This window comes from Xylona heveae, assembly GCF_001619985.1.
Source record: "Xylona heveae TC161 unplaced genomic scaffold L228scaffold_7, whole genome shotgun sequence".
NCBI lineage: Eukaryota > Fungi > Ascomycota > Xylonomycetes > Xylonales > Xylonaceae > Xylona > Xylona heveae.
Window position 1 is genome coordinate 20,713 of NW_017264199.1, and position 18,555 is coordinate 39,267.

General features: G+C 48.3%; 7 protein-coding genes across 7 annotated transcripts; 3 read left to right on the forward strand and 4 right to left on the reverse strand.

Moving 5' to 3' along the window:
* Positions 1–59: 59 nt before the first annotated feature.
* L228DRAFT_248173 (hypothetical protein) lies at positions 60–1,962 on the forward strand. Its single transcript, XM_018332798.1, has 3 exons — positions 60–257; positions 311–1,131; positions 1,263–1,962. Exons 2-3 carry the CDS (start codon positions 516–518, stop codon positions 1,616–1,618), a joined length of 972 nt encoding a protein of 323 aa, XP_018187016.1. The 5' UTR covers positions 60–257; positions 311–515; the 3' UTR covers positions 1,619–1,962.
* On the reverse strand, positions 1,793–4,062 carry L228DRAFT_230935 (putative asparaginyl-tRNA synthetase). Its single transcript, XM_018330553.1, has 2 exons — positions 2,286–4,062; positions 1,793–2,219 (listed from the first exon to the last, which is right to left on the reverse strand). The coding sequence occupies exons 1-2, from the start codon at positions 3,887–3,889 to the stop codon at positions 2,093–2,095; spliced, it is 1,731 nt and encodes a 576-aa protein (XP_018187017.1). The 5' UTR covers positions 3,890–4,062; the 3' UTR covers positions 1,793–2,092.
* An 857-nt stretch (positions 4,063–4,919) lies between these two features.
* Positions 4,920–5,213, forward strand: L228DRAFT_248175 (hypothetical protein). The gene has a single exon (XM_018332799.1). It carries the CDS (start codon positions 4,954–4,956, stop codon positions 5,149–5,151), a length of 198 nt encoding a protein of 65 aa, XP_018187018.1. The 5' UTR covers positions 4,920–4,953; the 3' UTR covers positions 5,152–5,213.
* A 1,066-nt stretch (positions 5,214–6,279) lies between these two features.
* On the forward strand, positions 6,280–8,811 carry L228DRAFT_239443 (hypothetical protein; the record flags this gene model as incomplete). Its single annotated transcript, XM_018331149.1, has 1 exon — positions 6,280–8,811. One exon carries the CDS (start codon positions 6,280–6,282, stop codon positions 8,809–8,811), a length of 2,532 nt encoding a protein of 843 aa, XP_018187019.1.
* Positions 8,812–9,588: 777 nt separating this feature from the next.
* On the reverse strand, positions 9,589–11,447 carry L228DRAFT_153808 (hypothetical protein). The gene is made up of 2 exons (XM_018329310.1): positions 11,332–11,447; positions 9,589–11,251 (listed from the first exon to the last, which is right to left on the reverse strand). Exons 1-2 carry the CDS (start codon positions 11,396–11,398, stop codon positions 9,714–9,716), a joined length of 1,605 nt encoding a protein of 534 aa, XP_018187020.1. The 5' UTR covers positions 11,399–11,447; the 3' UTR covers positions 9,589–9,713.
* Positions 11,448–12,099: 652 nt separating this feature from the next.
* L228DRAFT_268945 (hypothetical protein) lies at positions 12,100–12,856 on the reverse strand (the record flags this gene model as incomplete). Its single annotated transcript, XM_018335216.1, has 2 exons — positions 12,100–12,117; positions 12,173–12,856. 2 exons carry the CDS (start codon positions 12,854–12,856, stop codon positions 12,100–12,102), a joined length of 702 nt encoding a protein of 233 aa, XP_018187021.1.
* Positions 12,857–13,314: 458 nt separating this feature from the next.
* Positions 13,315–14,208, reverse strand: L228DRAFT_153820 (hypothetical protein). The gene has a single exon (XM_018329311.1). The coding sequence runs from the start codon at positions 14,038–14,040 to the stop codon at positions 13,567–13,569; it is 474 nt and encodes a 157-aa protein (XP_018187022.1). The 5' UTR covers positions 14,041–14,208; the 3' UTR covers positions 13,315–13,566.
* Between the last annotated feature and the right edge of the window lie 4,347 nt (positions 14,209–18,555).

Below are 18,555 nucleotides of genomic sequence, written 5' to 3' on the forward strand. Positions count from 1 at the left end.
GAGAGCTGTGCCACAACCGACAGGGAACTTCCTCTGACAGAAACCCCTCAAAACAGTTATGCACACAGTGGAAATACGAGTCCTTAACTGCTGATACAAGATTCTGCGCCCTTGTTTGCGCTCAACCCCTCATTCCGTCCATTCTTGCCTTCTATCTCACATCGCCTTCTATCCGAAGTCGGCCCAGCTGCCTAAATCTCTGTGATTGGCTCAATCGGCTCATAGAGGTCTTTTCGTCCTCTTAACCCCAGCTCAAGGTAGAGCATGAAGTCCAAATGCTGGAGTTTCGCGGCTGACAATTTTCTGCAAGATGACACCAATTCTGGAATCCTTCTTCAACGGTATTGATTGGGTAAGGTGGAGACGCTTGGCTTTCATAAATTAAGTGCTCCCCTCACCTGCCAGGTCTCGGAGCTCTTACAATCCGGTGCGTTTGAGCATTTTAGTCCTATTCATCTCAATAGTCTGCGCTCTGGCATCTTGAAAGTATATCTTTTGTTGCTCAATCTCTCAGCATGATTTCGAAATACGGCAGCAGCCCATTTTTGGTTCTGATACTTTGTTCTTCGTTCATCGTTCCTCTACACGCTCAATCCTCAGCGCCAGTGATTGGCGACAATCTCGTTGGCTGTGACCAAGTTGGCTGTCCACAAGCCAATTATGATACACAGTGCAGTGTTGCGGATGAAACTTACCATGCGATTGGAGTAGCCTCCCACAGAACTCCATTCAGCACAGAAAATATTACGTGGACAGTCGCACAACAGATGCTTGATCAGGGCTCTGCGGAACATCCCCAAACCATCAGAAAAGAGTTTTACTTTGGCAGCACTCCAGGATTTAGTTTGATGTCTAAATCCTCACCATATGAAGGCTGTGCTCTCTTTTTCCCCGATTTTGATCCGCCGGACAACCCTCTATTCAATTCAAGTTCATGCAATTCTACTCTGGGAAGCACCTGTGTTCAAGCACTCTACAATCAGGCTACTACCTTTTTGTCTAAAGCGCAGAACAACGAGACCAGTTTAAACATCTGCAACGCACTGGGAACCGAGCTTCGAGAAAATGCTCCCTTGTATTGCCAAGATTCTGCTGGACGAAATTCAACTTGGGAGACTTTGGACGTCAGGCGTAAGTATCAATCTTTTCCCTCGTCGATTTTCGCAACACGAACTCATTTCTTTGCGTCTAAATTCAACAACACGCATTTATGTACCTTATAGCCCATGCAGATTTATTAGAATTGACTGAAATTTCAATAGCTCTCACCGGCTCAAATGCTTCATCTCCAATCAGTTTTGAGCAAAACGCCACCTCAAATTGTTGGCCTACTCTACCGAAAAGAAATGAATTACGTCCAATGTTCTCCTATAATTTATCAGGCCAGGCTATTGCCTCCGCTGTGAACAGGATAACGCCAATACTTACCGTATTTTTCTCTAGCGACAAGGCGCATCAAGACAACATTCTCAGCCATCCGGACGGTAACTTTTTATGCCTTAAACCCATGGAATCTATGAAAGGGGCACAACCCAATCAAGCGCTTTCTTTGGGAAAAGGCGTAGAGACTATGCATCTAGGAACGTTATTAGTTGCAATTCTGTTCTTTTTAATGTAGTTTATTTGTTTTAGCAACCGAAAACACGTTTGTTTGACTCTAATCTGGTTTTTCGAGGTTTCCATCTATATAGATGAACAATCATGCAATAGAGTCAGTAATGTATTTTATCATGACAATTGTTAAATTGGAGGTTGGGTGGCGACAACGCATGAGAAAAGTCAGTTTGAGGAAATCCAGGCAGGAGTAGTAAGCTACATCTACGAATACCATTAAAGAATGCCAAAGATGCGCGAAAAGCTTCGTGCGTGTTTTCTCGCGTGTCTGGGCGGTAGATTCAAAACGAGGTTGAGCTACTTCAAGTAACGAAGTGTCATTAGAAAAGCAAGTGGAACAATGCATTGAATTCGTAAGCTCATTCGGTATATTTCTAAATCTATAGCGTTGAGCTGTGTCTAAGCCACGTGAAATGGTGTAATATGAGAGTGATGGAAATATTTGGTTCAAGGTTCTTTTGGCGTTGAATGAAGAGAATTAAGGCTTGCAGCGGCCAGCGAATCGGGGATACAAGCAGCATTCCCTAACAGTCCATCTGTTGCAGAGCCAGGCGAGGAAACGCTCCAGACCGAGACCGTAACCGCCATGAGGGGACGTACCATATCTATAAAGAAGTTAGATCCCCTGATAATACTCATGCAATGTTTGAAAACACATTGATAGCACTTACTTTCTCTGGTCAATGTACCAGTAGTATGAGGCAGGATCGATACCCTCGCGCTTGTACGCTTGGAGAAGCTCTTCGTAGTCCCAGATTCTCATGCTGCCACCGACAATCTCGCCGACGCCAGGCATCAAGCAGTCGACACTCTCGGTTACGCGAGGGTCAGCCCGCTCCTTTTGCATGTAGAACGCCTTGATCTCGACAGGGAAATGGGTCAGGAAGATTGGCCGGTTGATGATGTCGGTCATTTTTCTCTCGGCTGCTTCAGCAATGTCATCGCCAAATTTGTGAGGCTCGCCCTCCTCGTTGGGAATATCGTGTTCGCGCAACCAGTCGATTGCGTCAGAGTACCTCATACGCAGGAATGGCCGCTGCGGGGCGCGGAAGTCGGGGTTGAGATGTTGAATAGCTTTGGCAGCCTCGGGATCGGCGAGCACGAGATCAATGACACGGCACATGACGGTCTCAAGGTGATTGAGGAGGTCGTCAAACGTGATGAAATCGAGCTCAGCTTCAATGTGGGTGTATTCGGACAAGTGGCGTCTGGTCAACGACTTCTCGGCGCGGAAAGAGGGAGCAACACAGAAAACATCTCCGAGGGAGGGCAAGCAGGTCTCAAGGTAGAGCTGAGATGATTGCGTGAGGTAGGCTTGCTCGCCGTAGTAGTCGAAGCTGAAGAGGGTTGCTCCACCCTCGACTTGGGTCTGCACCATACATGGAGGAGAGACCTCAGTAAGTCGGGTCTCCACGTAGGCCTGGCGGAAAGCGCGGAGTACGGCCGCGCGAACCTTCAAGACTGATGAAGCGGTCTCACCACGGATAACGAGGTGACGGTTATCCAGGAAAGTCTGGGGATCGGCGTCGGGGGCAACGCGAGTGGTAATGGCTTCTTCCGCGCCAGCGGCTTTGCCAATAACCTCAAAGTAATCGGCATGCAATTCGCGGTTGTCCGGAGCGTGCTGCTTAGGGGGAACTTCACACATCTCGCCGCGGATATCCATGGAGGTCTCCTGGGTCAAGGTCAAGGCATCGAACGTCTTCGTGAGTGTTCCAGTCAGAACGCATTGGAGGAAGCCATAGCCATCGTAGAGCGTAACAAAGATAACATCTTTTTGGGACCGCAGACGGTGAACACGTCCAAGTACGCGCACCCGAGTTCCCTTCTCATCAGACTCCTTCGAGGCGGGCCGCAGCTTGACTACCTGGGGGTCTTTCTCATCGAGCTTGATCTTGACGGCTTTTGGTAAACTGCTGTCTTCGGTAATGATGACTTTCTTGGCTTCCTCCAAAGCCAGCTTACGCTTCTCATTCTCCTTCTCGCGGGCAGCCTGCAGCTCCTGTTCCCGAGCGGCCTTTTTCCGTTGTTGTTCGTAGAGGTTGGCCACCTTCTTCAGAGCTGACTTGGCTGCAGGCTTCCAGTCCAGCTTGTCATCTCCATCGCCGGTTGCCGATTTGCGGGTAGCATATGAAATGCCCTCCGGAGAGATGACATGTCGAGCGTAGGCGTGCAAAAGGGTCTTGTAAGGATCTTCTTGAGTACCGGCCACGTTGTCGGCGTCGCGGCCCACGTCTTCGTCGACGTATATGGTCTTGGGAGTCACAGCCGCCATGATTGACTCTTTTAGCAACAGAAAAAAAAAATTGAAAATGAAAGGTCGAAAAATGGTGAAGCGTATCCGAATCTTCCAATTTTGCCTTGGGTAAGGGAGGTTGCCAAAGGCAATGAATGGTGTGTTTAGATAAGGATACCACTTTTTGCCTGGCGAATTAACTTTTGTTGGAGGGGTTGTGGCCGTGGTGGGTGACTCAAAAAAGTCCGACCGAGGGGCGACTGTGGCTTGACCATCCACAGCTTTATTTTCAAGCCACACTTTGATTCCGATACCTGTGGCTGGAGAGGCAATCGCTTAGTCATGATCTTTGATTGGTTGTCGCTTGTTCGTGCAGCTCTTGCTCCGTAGACTCCACGCACTACTTTTAAAGAAGTACTTCCCACCCACAATCTGCAGAAAAAATACTTTAAATATAGTAGTTTGCAGTAGCAGGCGCCGTCTATAGCGCCTTCCATCGCGCCTTCAAGCGCATATAATTAGAAATAGTCGCTGGATAGACTACAGTTGTTTTCAAGCTGCTGCTGTCGATCGTTATTCACTTGTTTGCAATGTTGAAAGGCGTCTCCTTTTGGAGCGAGCTGCTTCGTTTCGCGTCTCAGATACGAGGGGATACCCACAGAGCTTATCCAGGGAAAGGCCTGTCGGTGACGACTTGTAATTTCCTTTTCTACGCCGCCTTACCGCCCAGGACTAGTCAGGAACCAACAAGAATCGGGACCACCCTTCTCACACCAACCCCTGGATCCGTCGACAAACGAGTGAAAACAATGCTGCGGCCTCTCCATCAGCAGGATAGCACTCAATCAGGAACAGATCCGGAATACAATCTGCCAATCCCCATAAGGGTGTCATGCATTTTACGGTTATCTCGCTGATGGAAATAAAGGTATTGCTAATATGATATTGAACAGTGCAAGCAGCCAGCCTTTGCATGAGCTCGTTGAAAGGTCTCTTGGGACTTGTCTCCACTGTGAGCGACTTCATCACCTCATTAATCACGAATGTCATATTGATAGCAGGGGGTGTTCGGATATGCCATTATTAAACCACTTGAGCGAAACATGCTGTTTGTGTTTCAATCCGACTACAGCCTGGGAAATGGCAGGTCTTGGGATGCTGATACTGTACTGCACTGCGCAGGAGATGATGATTTAATTCGATTGAATAGATCATCATATCACTCCCCGACGGCCACCCCAAATGAACGAAGCAAAAAGAGGGTCCTGAAAGGTCCAATCTCGCCAGTCCCACGCGGCTAACCAACCTGGTCAGAGGTCGCGCACGTCTTTACTTACAGCGGCAACCCTTTTTCGCTTGGGACCGAGAGGGTCTGAACGGGTCCAGCCACCTGGTTCAGGTACTCTGAAGATTAATTCTCTGTTCAAGGTACAGTTTTCCAGGTGCAATATCTCGTTGATCTCTGAGTACTCTGTACCCTTTTGATGGATGAACAATACCTGCCATGATTTTGACTCGAGCATCGCGCCCTCTTGCTAAATCAATTTCAATATTGACCCCTATCCCTTTTGGGCCAACGGGCGTTTCTTTCATTTCCATTCTCATCTCCCTCGCCCTGACAGCTCTGGCGGATAGCCAGATGCTCCGTTCCTCTCTTTCTCTCGCACGTTCATTTTCAGAATCGCTCACTTCCTTCGTCTTACCTTTGTTTTCTCGGACGCTCTTTATCTAGCATTTCATTCCAACTTTTTTTTTTTCGTATCGCGTCGATTGCGCTCCTTCACCATTCTTCGGCCTTCGTTAATATCACTTTTTCTCAATCTTAAGAGGCGTTGATTCGTCTTGTCGGCCTCGTTATTTGGTCCCGGCTTGATCTTTTCGCCCATTGTTTTATTCAACGAGCCTTTTGTCTCCTGCAACCTTCCGCATAAACAATATTTCCTTCACCCATACCCTGTTAACTCAAGCGCGGGCTTGATTGGATCATATAAACAACCCTTTATAAATTTCCAAAGCGGTTTGCGGTTCTTCCTTTCTTTGCTTCGAGAGAGCTTTCAGCATTTGGGAATTCCCTTTTATAAAATACCCCAATATAATCGACAGCTTTTTAGCTAGGTCCGAGACCACTTAGGTATCTAATCGTCTGGAATTCAAAAACAAGTGCGAGGTCCAAATGTTTTCACTGACGCAAAATTCACTTGGCAGACCCCGCTCCAACTTATTTACTCTTTGATACGAGCGGAGTGCGAGCAGCATCAAGATAAACTCTTCCTTGGCGCCGTAAACTCACCGACTTTCATCCGCAAATTTTAAATTCCCGTCTATTCTCTCGTCCGGTCTCCACGCACCGGGCATACCTATAATTCACCACGGCTGTTCTATCGCATCAACTTCGGGACGCCTTTGTCCTGCCTCCGCACCTGCTCAGAATGCAGAACCTTGACGGCTCTTCCGCCACGAGTGGCCGACTCCCTCATGCCCTGTCCAAAGCAAATGGGAACGTTGATCACACTGGATTCTCTCACGGCGCCTTCAATTCGAACCAGCCATCACTCTCCGGTTATGCGGACCGTCATCCTAGAAGGCCCAATAATGTTCCATCAATCAATACTGGACCGCTCGGTCAAGCCGGCCACCAAGGCGCTGGGGATTTGACAAGCCCAGGAACCGCTTTCGATATGCAATTTACCCCACTGCTGCCATCTCAGCTCCTCCTTGGAAGTCCCTTTCAGCCAGGCAGCCCCTCGACGTTTGCATCACCGCAGTTTCCCAGTTTCTCGAGCTTCACACAGCAGAATGGAGCTTCAGCACACCAAGGCCAACAGGGGCAGGTTGGAAGCCCCCTTCAAGCGCAGCACTCCTCGCTTTCTCCTCAGATGTACCAGAGTCTGGTCTCACCCACCGGATATGGTACCTCTCAATTCCTACCCCAGTCTCCTCCCAGTGGTTACACGGGCATTGGAGGTCAATCCCTTGGCAGCCCAGCCGGTGCGGTACAGATTTCCCCGGGCATGGTGTCAGGGACTAGTAGAACCGTCTATCTCGGGAACATTCCCCCAGAGACTTCTGCAGAGGAGATTTTGGGCCACGTGAGAAGCGGTCAAATTGAGTCAGTGAGATTGCTGCCGGATAAGAACTGCGCCTTCATCTCGTTCTTGGACAGCAACTCAGCAACCCACTTCCACTCTGATGCCATACTAAAGAAACTCTCTATTCGCGGCCAGGATATTAAGATTGGCTGGGGCAAACCTTCGCAGGTTCCGACCTCGGTAGCCTTGGCGGTCCAGCAGTCTGGAGCCTCAAGAAATGTTTACCTGGGAAATCTCCCAGAGGAAATTACCGAGGAGGAGATTCGGGAGGATTTATCCAAGTTTGGCCCCATTGATACCATCAAGATTGTTCGAGAGAAGGCCATTGGCTTTGTTCATTTCTTATCGATTGGCAATGCCATCAAGGCTGTCTCTCAGTTGCCTCAGGAAGCGAAGTGGCAAACCCCAAGGCGCGTTTACTATGGAAAGGATCGGTGCGCGTACGTTTCCAAGACGCAACAGCAAAATGCTGCTCAATATCTGGGCATTGCTCCGGGATACGCTCACGCACTCAACTCTACGGATCGGGATTTGATCTCGAATGCTCTGGCACAACAATCCGTTGCAGCGGCGGCAGTGGCTACCTCTGCTGGTGGGGTCAACAACGTTGGCAATCGCACCGTATACCTCGGTAATATTCACCCTGAGACTACAATTGAGGAGATCTGCAATGTTGTTAGAGGCGGACTTCTTCACCATATTCGATACATTCCCGATAAGCACATTTGTTTTGTCACCTTTATCGACCCCACTGCGGCCGCATCATTTTATGCCCTCTGCAACCTACAAGGCCTCATGATCCACAATCGGAGGCTCAAGATTGGTTGGGGAAAGCATTCCGGAGCGTTGCCTCCGGCTATTGCTCTGGCGGTGAGCGGCGGTGCCTCGCGCAATGTCTATATTGGTAATTTGGACGAGGCATGGAGCGAGGAGCGCCTGAAACAGGATTTCTCAGAGTACGGTGAAATTGAGCTTGTCAACACTTTGCGGGAGAAGAGCTGCGCCTTTGTAAATTTCACCAACATTGCCAACGCGATCAAGGCTATTGAAGGTATTCGCGGCCGTGAAGAATACAAGCGGTTCAAGGTCAACTTTGGCAAAGACCGATGCGGCAACCCTCCTCGACAAGGCAACAACCAACAGGGTTCCCAACAAGCTGGAACTCCCAGTGGCCGGGACGGCGTTGCATCTCCTCCGCCGATTGCCAGCGGTCTGCAGCCCAGCTTGAGCCAAGGCTCCGCGAATAGCCCTACCGGCTCAGCCCTGTCCCCTGCCGCCGGCTCCACTGGCGCTGCCTCCGGAAAAGGACCCAGCCAGCAACAGTCACAATTTGCTCCTACCCCTTCAACGGTCCTCAATGCGGGCAACAGTAACCCATTGACATTGTACTTGAGCCAAGTATCGGCGCAGCAAGGCCAGCCGTCGGCACCCGGGCAGGATCCTTACACATTACTCGCTCTTCAACAGCAACAGCAACAGGTTCTGGCCGCACAGCAAGCCGCTCTGTATGGCGGAGCTGGTGGTGACTTGGAATCTATTCAGCAGCAGGGGCAGGGAAATTCCAACTCCCTTGGCGTTAACGGAGCCTCTGCTGCCTCAAGCGGTCCTGGCTTGACGCCGCCTTCCAATCTTAACCTCAACGTTGCACGTGGACAGCACGCTCGTGCAATTAGTCTCCCCGTTTTCTCTCAAGGACCCTTTGGTCAGCATCAATCTTCTCAACAGCAGCAGCAACAGCAGCAGCAATCTCAGGGTGGCTTCGGCGGCATGAACTCCGTTTTTGGAGGTTTTGGGCCCAACGCTTACGGCCTTGCCATCCAAGGTGAAAGCGGACTTCCCCGCTGGACCGAAGAAGAGGCAGGAGCTCAGTAAATAAATATTTCGACTTTTCAATCTTGATCACTTTCTAATTCATCTTCTTTCCTCCATTTTTCTTGCTTCGTTGTGTCTATTTTTCCATCACATCATTTATTTTTAATTCTCTTTTTTATTTTTTTTTATTTTTTTCCCTTTTTCTTCTAATTTTTTATCTTTTATTGCCAACTTCTTTTGCCATTCAATTAACTTCTCCTGCCACCTCATGATATCTTGATTTGTTCGTCGCACTCGTCGGGCATTTCTTTGTAAACTACATTTGTATCTGGACTACTACCTCCTCCCATACTGGTAATATTCTTCTTTGATTGAACATGCCATGAGCCGAAATATTCATCTTTAGCTTGGCGAGGCAAGGTTGCTGTGCAGAGCGCGCAAATACAATTCTCTAGCTGCTTACATATCATTATCATAAATTCTTATAAACCCCTTTATTCGAATCGAAAGATTCCCTTTGATGGACATTTCTTTCTCAATGACAATCGATAGTGAGCTCTCCGCTGAGAATGATTGTACAATACAAGAGTATTACCACAGGTTCCACAAATGCAATGAAGAAGTGATAGGAACGTTAATCGGGAGCTTTGGTCCAAGTTGACCCGGTTTCGGCGTGAGGAGTAAGCTTTGATGTAAAATTCCCCTTGAGTCATGGAAATTATTTAGTCTAGAAAGTCATTACGCCTGAGCAGTAGACTCGTTAGGTCAGAATTGGACTCGTGCGGCCCACTAGACCCGGGCAATGATTGAGTGAGAGGGGATTCTAGGAGTGCCCGTTATCATTTTATTGAGGAACTCGCGTTAATCAGGGTTGCAAAGCGACCATTATGGAATTGAGAGCACAGATTTAAAAATGCTCGTCAATGGCCCCAAAAACACGGCAAGATGGGAGCTGAACCTTCTCATGACGAATCGCTTTCATTATCGTCGTGCATCCCATTTCCGGCGCTGGTAGACCAGGCATGTCGTTTCCATGGGTAACGAACCATGTCTTCGTCATCATCGCTCCATGCGGCATTGTCGGCATCATATTCTTCTTCGTCTGAGCCACCCTGACGAAAATGGTACGCTCCTCGGTCAAACTCGTCTTCAGAATCTACTTCTTCCTCGGGGTAATCCGCTGCGTAGTAATTCTCGGCTAAGGAAAACAAGTCAGCTTCCTGATACAGAAGAATGCAAAGAAAATGGCGTATTCTGCATCCCTGTACTAACTTCACAAGCCAAAAGAAGGAAGAAAGCAGGAGCGGGAGAAGGAAAGAGAGCTTACCATTTTCATCTTCCTCTTCGCTGTTCCAGTCTTTATCGCTATCGTCTTCGTCTTCAGCGTAAGTTTCCCAAATGGGCTGATCCTCTTCCGTGATGACCAAAAAACCAATATTCTTCTCTGATCCCATCATGTTATTGAAATCAGACCCATCAGCGAGTCCGGGGTGACGAATATAAGTATCATAAACGTAATCCTCGTCATCGCTAGTGTGAGTTTCCATTTCATTGAACGGATCGTGCTGCTCCACTTTTTCTCTCTCCTCTGGATGCCTATCTTTGTATCGAAGTGCCGGAACCTTAGGCTTGAGCTTCAGCTTAGGGCTCGCGCCTGGCGACGGTTGAGTAGATTGGAACTTCTGGATTTCTTGCAGCGCAACATCCTGGAGTTGCTCCGCTAGGCAACTCGACTCATAGTCCCAATCACTGGCCTTGCTTTGGACAGTCTGACCTTGTTTCGAGGGTTGGGCAGTTCCCAAGATCCTGGGCTTTGTCTGACTCCAGTTTTCTTCTCGCCATTTCTTCTCCTCTGCGCTGGCCCCTGGTCGCTTTCGTGGTCGTAATGTCTCCTCTTCTTTCTCAACAGCCTCATGATCAATGATCTTTGTAGAAGTTTGTGACTGTGCTCCAGGCGTTGTAGTTCCAATGAGGTTCAGAAGACTTCGAGGCTTCTTGAGATCCCGTTGCCGTTCGATAAACACGGCCACATCGGATTTCTCTCCTCGCTTGCGTTTCTGCACGCCTCCAGAGGGTCCTTGCGTAAAATGCGCGTGTGCTGGCCGAGTAAGCTGAAACAATCTCGGCTGAGTTACATGTGATGATGGATGACCAGGAGGCGATAGTGTGTTCTCCGACTCTGGCTTCGGAGGCGAAAGAGTGGGGGCCGAAGCTGATGATAACGTCGTATTACTTGCAGGTGTGGAAGGACGGCCATTGTCTGGGTGGAGAGTAGTGGGATCGTCACGAGCTTTGGGAATGGTTGCAGGAGTATTTTCAGGTTCTGCCACAGTCGTCTTAACCACTGGGACTTGTTGCCGACCATGCGTACTCGACTGGTTGAGCGCCTTATGCTGGGAATTGGGTGCCGTATCTAGACTCACGTCCGTGTCACCCTGAACACGGCGAAAGACAAAGTCTGCAAAGCGTGGTTTCTTCTGTTGGTGTTCTGCCTGAATGTCTGAGAAATTGGCGTCAGCAGGTATACGCAAGAATCCAACCACTTTACTACTCAGGGTTCGTTTCGATAATAGGACTCACATAAGGCATCGACAGGTTCCTCGCCTTTTTTGCGCTTTACGCACACTTTCTCTGGCGGCAAAGACATCTTGACGATCAATTGTTGACCCTCCGCGTATCACGCTGAGAAAGTTGTTTGGTCTCTGTGACGTTACGGCTCGACTAATGGATTCCCGCCAACCCATCCCCCAAGCGAGCCCAAGGAGTAAACATATGGAAACATGTTGTAGCCAGATTCTGGTTAAAACTATTTCGTTTTTAAATTTTTAAATTGTATATACAGAGCCATATAATATTGACATAGCGCTGTATTCATTTTGGTCTACTTTTCAAGCGCTTCAATTTATCGGAACGTGGCATGTTAGGATGTTTCCCCATAAAAACTGTGTGGGTTTTGTGCCTTCACAAGCGTGGGTTGGCGGCTGATCCATAGGCCGCGACCTGATCTATTATGATAGGCACGAGAAGTAGAATAACGTGGAGAATACATTTTAAATAAAGGTCTTATCATGAAATCGATGACCGACCACCTCCTCAAATTATTTAACAAGAAATGGTATTGAACTGTCAAACGAGATGATCTGCCCTCGTTGCGCAAGACGCCCCTGGAAAGGAGGGACAGAAGAGTCTTGTCCGAAAGGAATTAAACAATAAAGAAATATCATTTTTCTGGGAGGGGAATATTGAAATGGCTTGCACTGTGAATGTATCACGTAGGTCCCGCTAATACGGACAAGAAAATGCAGGGTGCTTTTGCCCGCTACAGATGGCAAAGGTTGATTTCGACCTTCAAAGTTCCCATGGCCTCTAGGAACCGTCAGTAAACGTCAGTAAAAACATATCTTCCGCTTCAGGAGCTTACCGATATGCTCTGAGCCTGTGGAGAAACTAGCATTTCAGGCTCCATCCAAGGATATTTTAACTTTCCCTTGGTGAACTCGACCATGCCGTACTTGGGCATAAACCGATCTGGCCCTGACTTTGAACGCTTGCGAATGGGAGGCACGTTCTTCTCCTCAAGGAATCGATAGTAGCGGCATTGCAAGCCTTGACATGGGCGCTGAGGGCTGAAGTAGGCGTTGTATCGCTCAACCACCCCATCGCCTACGCCTTCACCCACTCCTTCTCGTCCTTCCCACGGTTTCTTTTTGTCGATCCGCCAATACCAGATGAAATAGCATTGCTCTGCGGTATACTTTGGACGGGGTTCACGCAACTCCCGGTCATGCTCCTCGACCGCGGCCCTAGAAGGCTCTCGAGTCTGGTACAAGCGCGCATCCAAGCCCGGATGAGGTAGGACTGGTGTTTGCAACTCCATTCGCGTTCGTATTGCCGGCCTCGGGGTTTCAGGAGGACTAGGGTACCTGGATTGGCTGTAGGCCACTGATTGTTGCGAGATTGAGATCCTGTTGCTCTGTGATGGGTTCAGACAGTTTCCAATTGCCATCACCTGGCCGGACGGTCCCGTTGAAGGCTGTGCAACAGTAACTCTACGGCCTTGGTTCTGTTGTGATGTCCTAGACCATTCAAATTTGGTATCTCGCATCTCGAACACGAGGGAGGAAAGCAGGGCGTATAAGAGTGGGGGGAAAAACAATTTTAATTCAACGAAGCTAGTGAGGATTTGACAATTGATGATACGTTGAAAGCAAGAATTGGCCAAGGTTGGGCGGCAATTATATATAATAGTGGAGGAAGTGTCTGCGGGGCACGGGGGGAATCCACCGCGGCTCCAAAATCCTGGAGCGGTCATTCAATGCAAAATCTAAAATTCGGTGTGCAACAATTCGAGGTCGGAAGGCATCACCGGCTGCTAGGCAGTCAAATCCCCGCGATTCATTGGCAAGCTAGATCGAAATTCGATCATCAGACCCCAATCGCAGCTGGTGTGGCAAGCAATCCCTGACGTCTGCTCAGGAAAGATCGTCCATTAGACGTTTCCGTAAATGCGGGTCAGGAGCAAAAAGCGTCTAAAATGTAGCTGCTGGACTAGTCAGTCTCCAATATGCATTTGCAGATATGAATATCAATGAGAAAGTCTCAAGGCATCGGGCATTCATTAAGCCATGCAGACGATGACTGAACCTTAATCATAGAACGACTGAAGTGAAACCAGAGCAACGGTGATTGGCGGCAAGGGAAACCCTACACCGCCGAACGTTGGCATCTTGGGGGGCGCACGTTGCAGGATTGTGGCCGGCAGTCAAGCCGTCTTCGCACACGCCACTGAAACCAAAATATGCAACAAGTAATTATCTATGCAGATGCAATGCTCGAAACACTCCACTGAAATAAAGATATATGTCCGTCAGTAGTGCCAATAAGTAGACGCAAAAGATGTAAATCATCTCTTCTGTGGCTTTTTGAAAGAGAAAACAAGTACTTGCGCTGGGTCTCTTGCGTTAGTGAAAACAATGCTATGACCACAATAGTAGGAAGAACCGGGCACCACCCTTGTACGGTACAGTACACCAGGAGGCCTCTGCGGAGATGAGACGCGATGGTCAGATAATACGGATACAGGGCGCCTATAAGGATCTTAAATTGATGGGAGCTTGAGACCTTCCCATAGGTTGTTGAGATTCGTCTTTGGCAGCAGAGGTTGTCTGGTCTGTGTCGCTCCTCGCAAGTATTTGCTATCTCAAGAACAGCGCAACTGCAATTGATCTGCTTGCTTTTCAGCAGCGAAGTGCATGTCTCGAGGGTATTTGGCCTGGGAGCACAATGCATGATGGCGATCAGACCTAATCTGAGTATGGCTGAAGCCAACTCCACAGCGAGTGGTGCATATTAAGATGACTCCATCGCTTCTGTCATTTTTGTCGTGCTACGAACGATGCGCGCGCACGGGCATTTCGCTTGGCCGTCTGAACTCTATTACCTGAGAGTCGACATTAGTGTAGTTTGTGAGGAGACTGTGTTGTAAAGGTTGCCAGTCACGAGGGCGACCGTCCTGCCGAGTTCTCAGACATTGCTCTCAATTACGCCAATGATTCGCATGGCAGACTGTTCTTTTCGAGCAATTGCAAGCTCAATTCAAAGACATTACCACCATGCCGGTCCTTCTCACGGCCGACATTGGTAAGCTCCCACCTGTATTGACACGTTCCTCCGGTTGCCTAACGCGATTGCCATGATACGGATTTTGCAGGCGCTGGGGCAAACGGCCGGACAACAAGGGCCCGCGGCGCGAAGGTCGTAGATTTGTTGGATCAAGTTGAAATTAACGGCTTTCATTGGGATTTGGGGAGGCCTGGAGCAGCCCAGCCCCATGCACGACATCGAGACGATCTTCACGAAATGGCGTGGCCAGCGGCCCTGAATTGTCAGTCTCGGGCCGAGAATGGAAACCGAGATAGTGGTGTTTCGGGGCTCGTAGCGTCCGCCCCATTTAAAGTCGACGTTGATAGACGTAACATGTAGTCTGTTTAACAGCCGTAAACCTTGCGAATCTTCATCCCACTCAGCTTTCGTAAAGAGCCTTTTCTCCCTCATCCGTCCTGGAACGGAAACAGGCAGAGGTCCTTGGAGTGCAAGAGGCTGGTAATGCCTTGGAGGGAGTTAGACCTGACCTGCATTGTCAAGTACTAGATTAGTTGTATTACGATACCCCGGTTATGACCGGGGTACTCGGCAGTAATTTGATCGGCACGAAATGCGAGGAGAGTAACTCAAGCGTCAGAGAGAGAGAGGGTGGGATGGCCAGATGCTCGGGAGGCGGGCAAGCCCTCATGGACGACCTATTCGTGGCGTCTCGAGTTGGCAAGCTCTACCCATGCACGTGGAGTATTGGTAGAGAGCATATCCAACCCTATGTCCGCGAGCTTGTGCCAGTTCTGAACGTCGATGCTGTTGTGCAGGACTACTTCATGAGTCGTGGGCGGCCAATCCTCGTAATAGAATCTCTTGTACAGTACAAGGCCGAGCCTAGACAATCGGATATCTTGACGCCATAGAAAGCACGAAGATGATCGTAGGTTTGTAGCGAATCGTGCATGGCTCATTGTGGCTCGCAAATCCCTGACCTGCAGCAGCTTTACGGGGCCATCTGCGTTCTCGAAATCAATTCGCTAGTAGTTGCTTTCTCCCCGACACGGCCCCACAAACTTTGATCCAGTCCTTATCCTCGCAATTAGTTCTGCGCATCGGCGCGAGCAGAGAATCGATTGCGAATGGTATTCCCCACCTCGATCATAGCAAGCCACTCCAGAAAACCGGGTTTCGTCTGGAAGAAGCGACAGTACCAAGCTTGAGTGATTGCGAAACCTCGCACGAAGACGGGTACCGACAGTATCTCATCAACAGTACCTGGGGGAAATTCGATTTGGCTCCCGTCCGATCTTAGAAGCAGTTCGCCGACCGGGGTCCCGGGACGAAAACGGGTGTAAAGTGGCTAGGTATCTCCTCAGGAAGGTGTTGTGACTGTACTTGAGATGAACCTCCAGACCGCCTTCTTGGAAAGCGGCCAGTGAGCTTCTTGGTCAATGTGGTGAAAGGCGTCTGCCCGCTAATTTTTCCCTAAATTTATGATCCAATTCATCCGTTGGGTGGGGACCTGCTTTCTTTAGACTCCGTAACATATCATTTATTTTCCACTTACCTTTGATTGCACGAGCGCTGTATTTTGTACGACATCACCTCGGACTCAAGTGCAGGTTATCTGCAGAAGCCGGTGGGGCCTTGGCTCATTGCTGAAAGTTCATTCTGTTTTCCGCCAACGTATGCACATCTCTTTGTTATGTGCCTGGCGTTGGTTTCATCAAACTGCTCCCTCGTAGCTTAAAGCCGAGATTGTATCTGCATCCGTGCATATCGACTCTGGCTCGCCAAGGCAGTCTTTTGTGAGTTATGGTATCTGTGATATTCGGCGGTGAGATGGTCATGTCGGTGAGATTTGGCGGGGAAGTTATACCTCATCTTGGTCATGGTGTCTACCAAAGCTCGGCGCCCCGACGAAAATCTTCCAGATTTCTGAACTTTTCGGAGATTCAAGAGGTCTGCTTGAGGATCGACAAGAGGCATTTCTCTTCAATGATGTCTTCAAGCATGTCATCATGCTTAGATTATCCAATATCGCCCATCATTGTGCAGATGAAGCGGGTAAATTGAGTGCGTAGTTGAGGTCTATCAGGATTCATGGTTCAGAGTTCAGGAGCTAGGACGTCAGTCTACGTCGGAGATTTGAAAGGCAATACGTCTAATAGTCACAATCAGAGGAGTCAGTTGCAGCAATAAACGCAATAATCCGCCATAGTAATGTCAGAGACGAGGTAGCTTCCTCATGCTCGTTCTCCGCTCCACAACGAGCTTGGCTCTCTTTCCTTTTGTCCCACGAGCCGTTTAAAAAAGCAGTTTAATCTACTAGCAGTTCACTGTTCATCAGCAGCCACACTGCTGCCACTGGTACGTCAACCTTGAGTCAAGTCAAAATCCCCGAGCTCCTGTGTCCTAGGGCAAAGCTCGAATATAAAGAGTCTCCAAGAGTGTGTTCTGATCCATATCTATCCTTTTGAGTTGCTATCGACCTTACATTGGTGGTATAGCCTCTATCTGAATTCCAGAGTCAGTGCTTGAGTATGTAGAGCTAGTTACTCCAAATATTTGAAAGACGCCGAGACTAGGTTGACTTATGTTGATGATGGTATTGACAGGGTAGAATTTAGCACGACATAGCTACGTTTTTTGTGTGTTAATTGGGAAGCACTGTTAGTTTGGTTTGAATTTTGAATGTGTCTCAGGAGTCAGGATTTTCGTCAAGCCCTTACAATTGGAAATACATAAAAATCATGGAACTTCAAATAAATCACAAGCAAAAGCACGCCATTTCGGTAGCTCAGAATCCCAAGATGTATCGATGGAGCGTTCAGCGGGTTGAACTACGTATGCATACATCCTGAGTGTTCTGAACCAGCTGCATGCACTCTGAGATGTTGCTTTTGATGGTTACATCATAGACGGTGAGTAAAAGTAGGATACTGTTGAAGAATGCAAAAGTTTCTCTCCGGGAATATGAAAGTTGTGAACTAGAATGCCCAGATGTGTGCTTAGCAGCATTCATTTGTCATTGCCGAAGTATGCAGCGCGTTTCGACCTTATTTTATTTGAGATAGAATCATTTCTGTATCCCAAATTCTCGGAATTTTGAAAGAAATCGAGATGCCTCAAAATAAAAAAAAAAAAAATGATTGATATTCATATCTATAAAGAAGGGGGAAAAAAGCTGGGAGGGGCGAATCTCTTTACAGAAAATATTTGTTTTCGAAAATGAGAACCACGCCCCTCCAAAAAAAAAAAAAAAAAAAAAAAAAAAAAAAAAAAAAAAACCTTCGGCGTGATCGGCCGTTTTCGCTTTGTTTCAGCAATTCAGACTGGTCTTAACACAGAAGCGTTGGCAATCCATGAGTCCAAAAGCGCTCTGGAAGGGAAATGCAAGACAAGTACGATGCCTCATCTGTTTGAATTTCGAAGGCGGAGGGCCTATTCCAGCAGACAGGAAAACAAATTAAAGCCTGCAGCCGTTATGCAGCCATCCTGAGGTTTATCTTCCATGCTGCCGGGGCAAACAGGAAAGCAAATTCTCCGGGTAGAGCAGATGGAGGCGTCATCGTCGAAGGGATTGCTCCTTGCTTGGCCTGCACCTTGCTGAAGGGAGGCCGCATACGAAACACTAGCGACACCAGATGACGGCAGCCCGTTTTACTTGGCAAAACTCAATGTTCACACCTAAACGTTGTCTCGTTCGCTGGTGACAACTTGTGATACACTTCTGGTAAGAAAAGGAAACATGTAAACAAACATAAGAAAAGTTGAGATATACGATGAAGTGCTAGCGCCGACAATCAACAACAATGAGTGCGGAAAGGTTCAAAGTCAATTGAAATGGTTGCAATGCTCAAAAAGATGAAAGTTACATTCGATTATAGAGATGTTGCATCGATGTAAGAAGTTCAAGACAAATGCAGGCGGCATATCAGCAAATTTCAAAAAGGGTGAACCATCGAACAATCTTGTCAATCGCAGATATCCCCGGAAATGTTAGCGGGTTCTGAGCGTTGGTAGAGAAGAGAGAGAATAATAGAGCTTCTCCTGGAAAGCGGGATCCCTTAGGTACTTTTGTCAGGTACCTGGGGTCTTCTGTAACAACCAGCCCAAAGAGGTACTGATTGGTACTGATCGGGTTAGCTTCCATTATGCTGAAACCGAACCTTTGGGCGTATCATAGCAAGTGTACTGTCAGAATACAGC

Coding starts and splice junctions, on each gene's coding strand:
- L228DRAFT_248173 (XM_018332798.1), top strand. CDS start 516: ATGATTTCGAAATACGGCAGCAGCCCATTTTTGGTTCTGATACTTTGT. Junction 1,132..1,262: donor GGAGACTTTGGACGTCAGGC/GTAAGTATCAAT, acceptor AAATTTCAATAG/CTCTCACCGGCTCAAATGCT.
- L228DRAFT_230935 (XM_018330553.1), bottom strand. CDS start 3,889: ATGGCGGCTGTGACTCCCAAGACCATATACGTCGACGAAGACGTGGGC. Junction 2,220..2,285: donor TGGTACATTGACCAGAGAAA/GTAAGTGCTATC, acceptor ACTTCTTTATAG/ATATGGTACGTCCCCTCATG.
- L228DRAFT_248175 (XM_018332799.1), top strand. CDS start 4,954: ATGCTGTTTGTGTTTCAATCCGACTACAGCCTGGGAAATGGCAGGTCT.
- L228DRAFT_153808 (XM_018329310.1), bottom strand. CDS start 11,398: ATGTCTTTGCCGCCAGAGAAAGTGTGCGTAAAGCGCAAAAAAGGCGAG. Junction 11,252..11,331: donor GGAACCTGTCGATGCCTTAT/GTGAGTCCTATT, acceptor CCAATTTCTCAG/ACATTCAGGCAGAACACCAA.
- L228DRAFT_153820 (XM_018329311.1), bottom strand. CDS start 14,040: ATGCATTGTGCTCCCAGGCCAAATACCCTCGAGACATGCACTTCGCTG.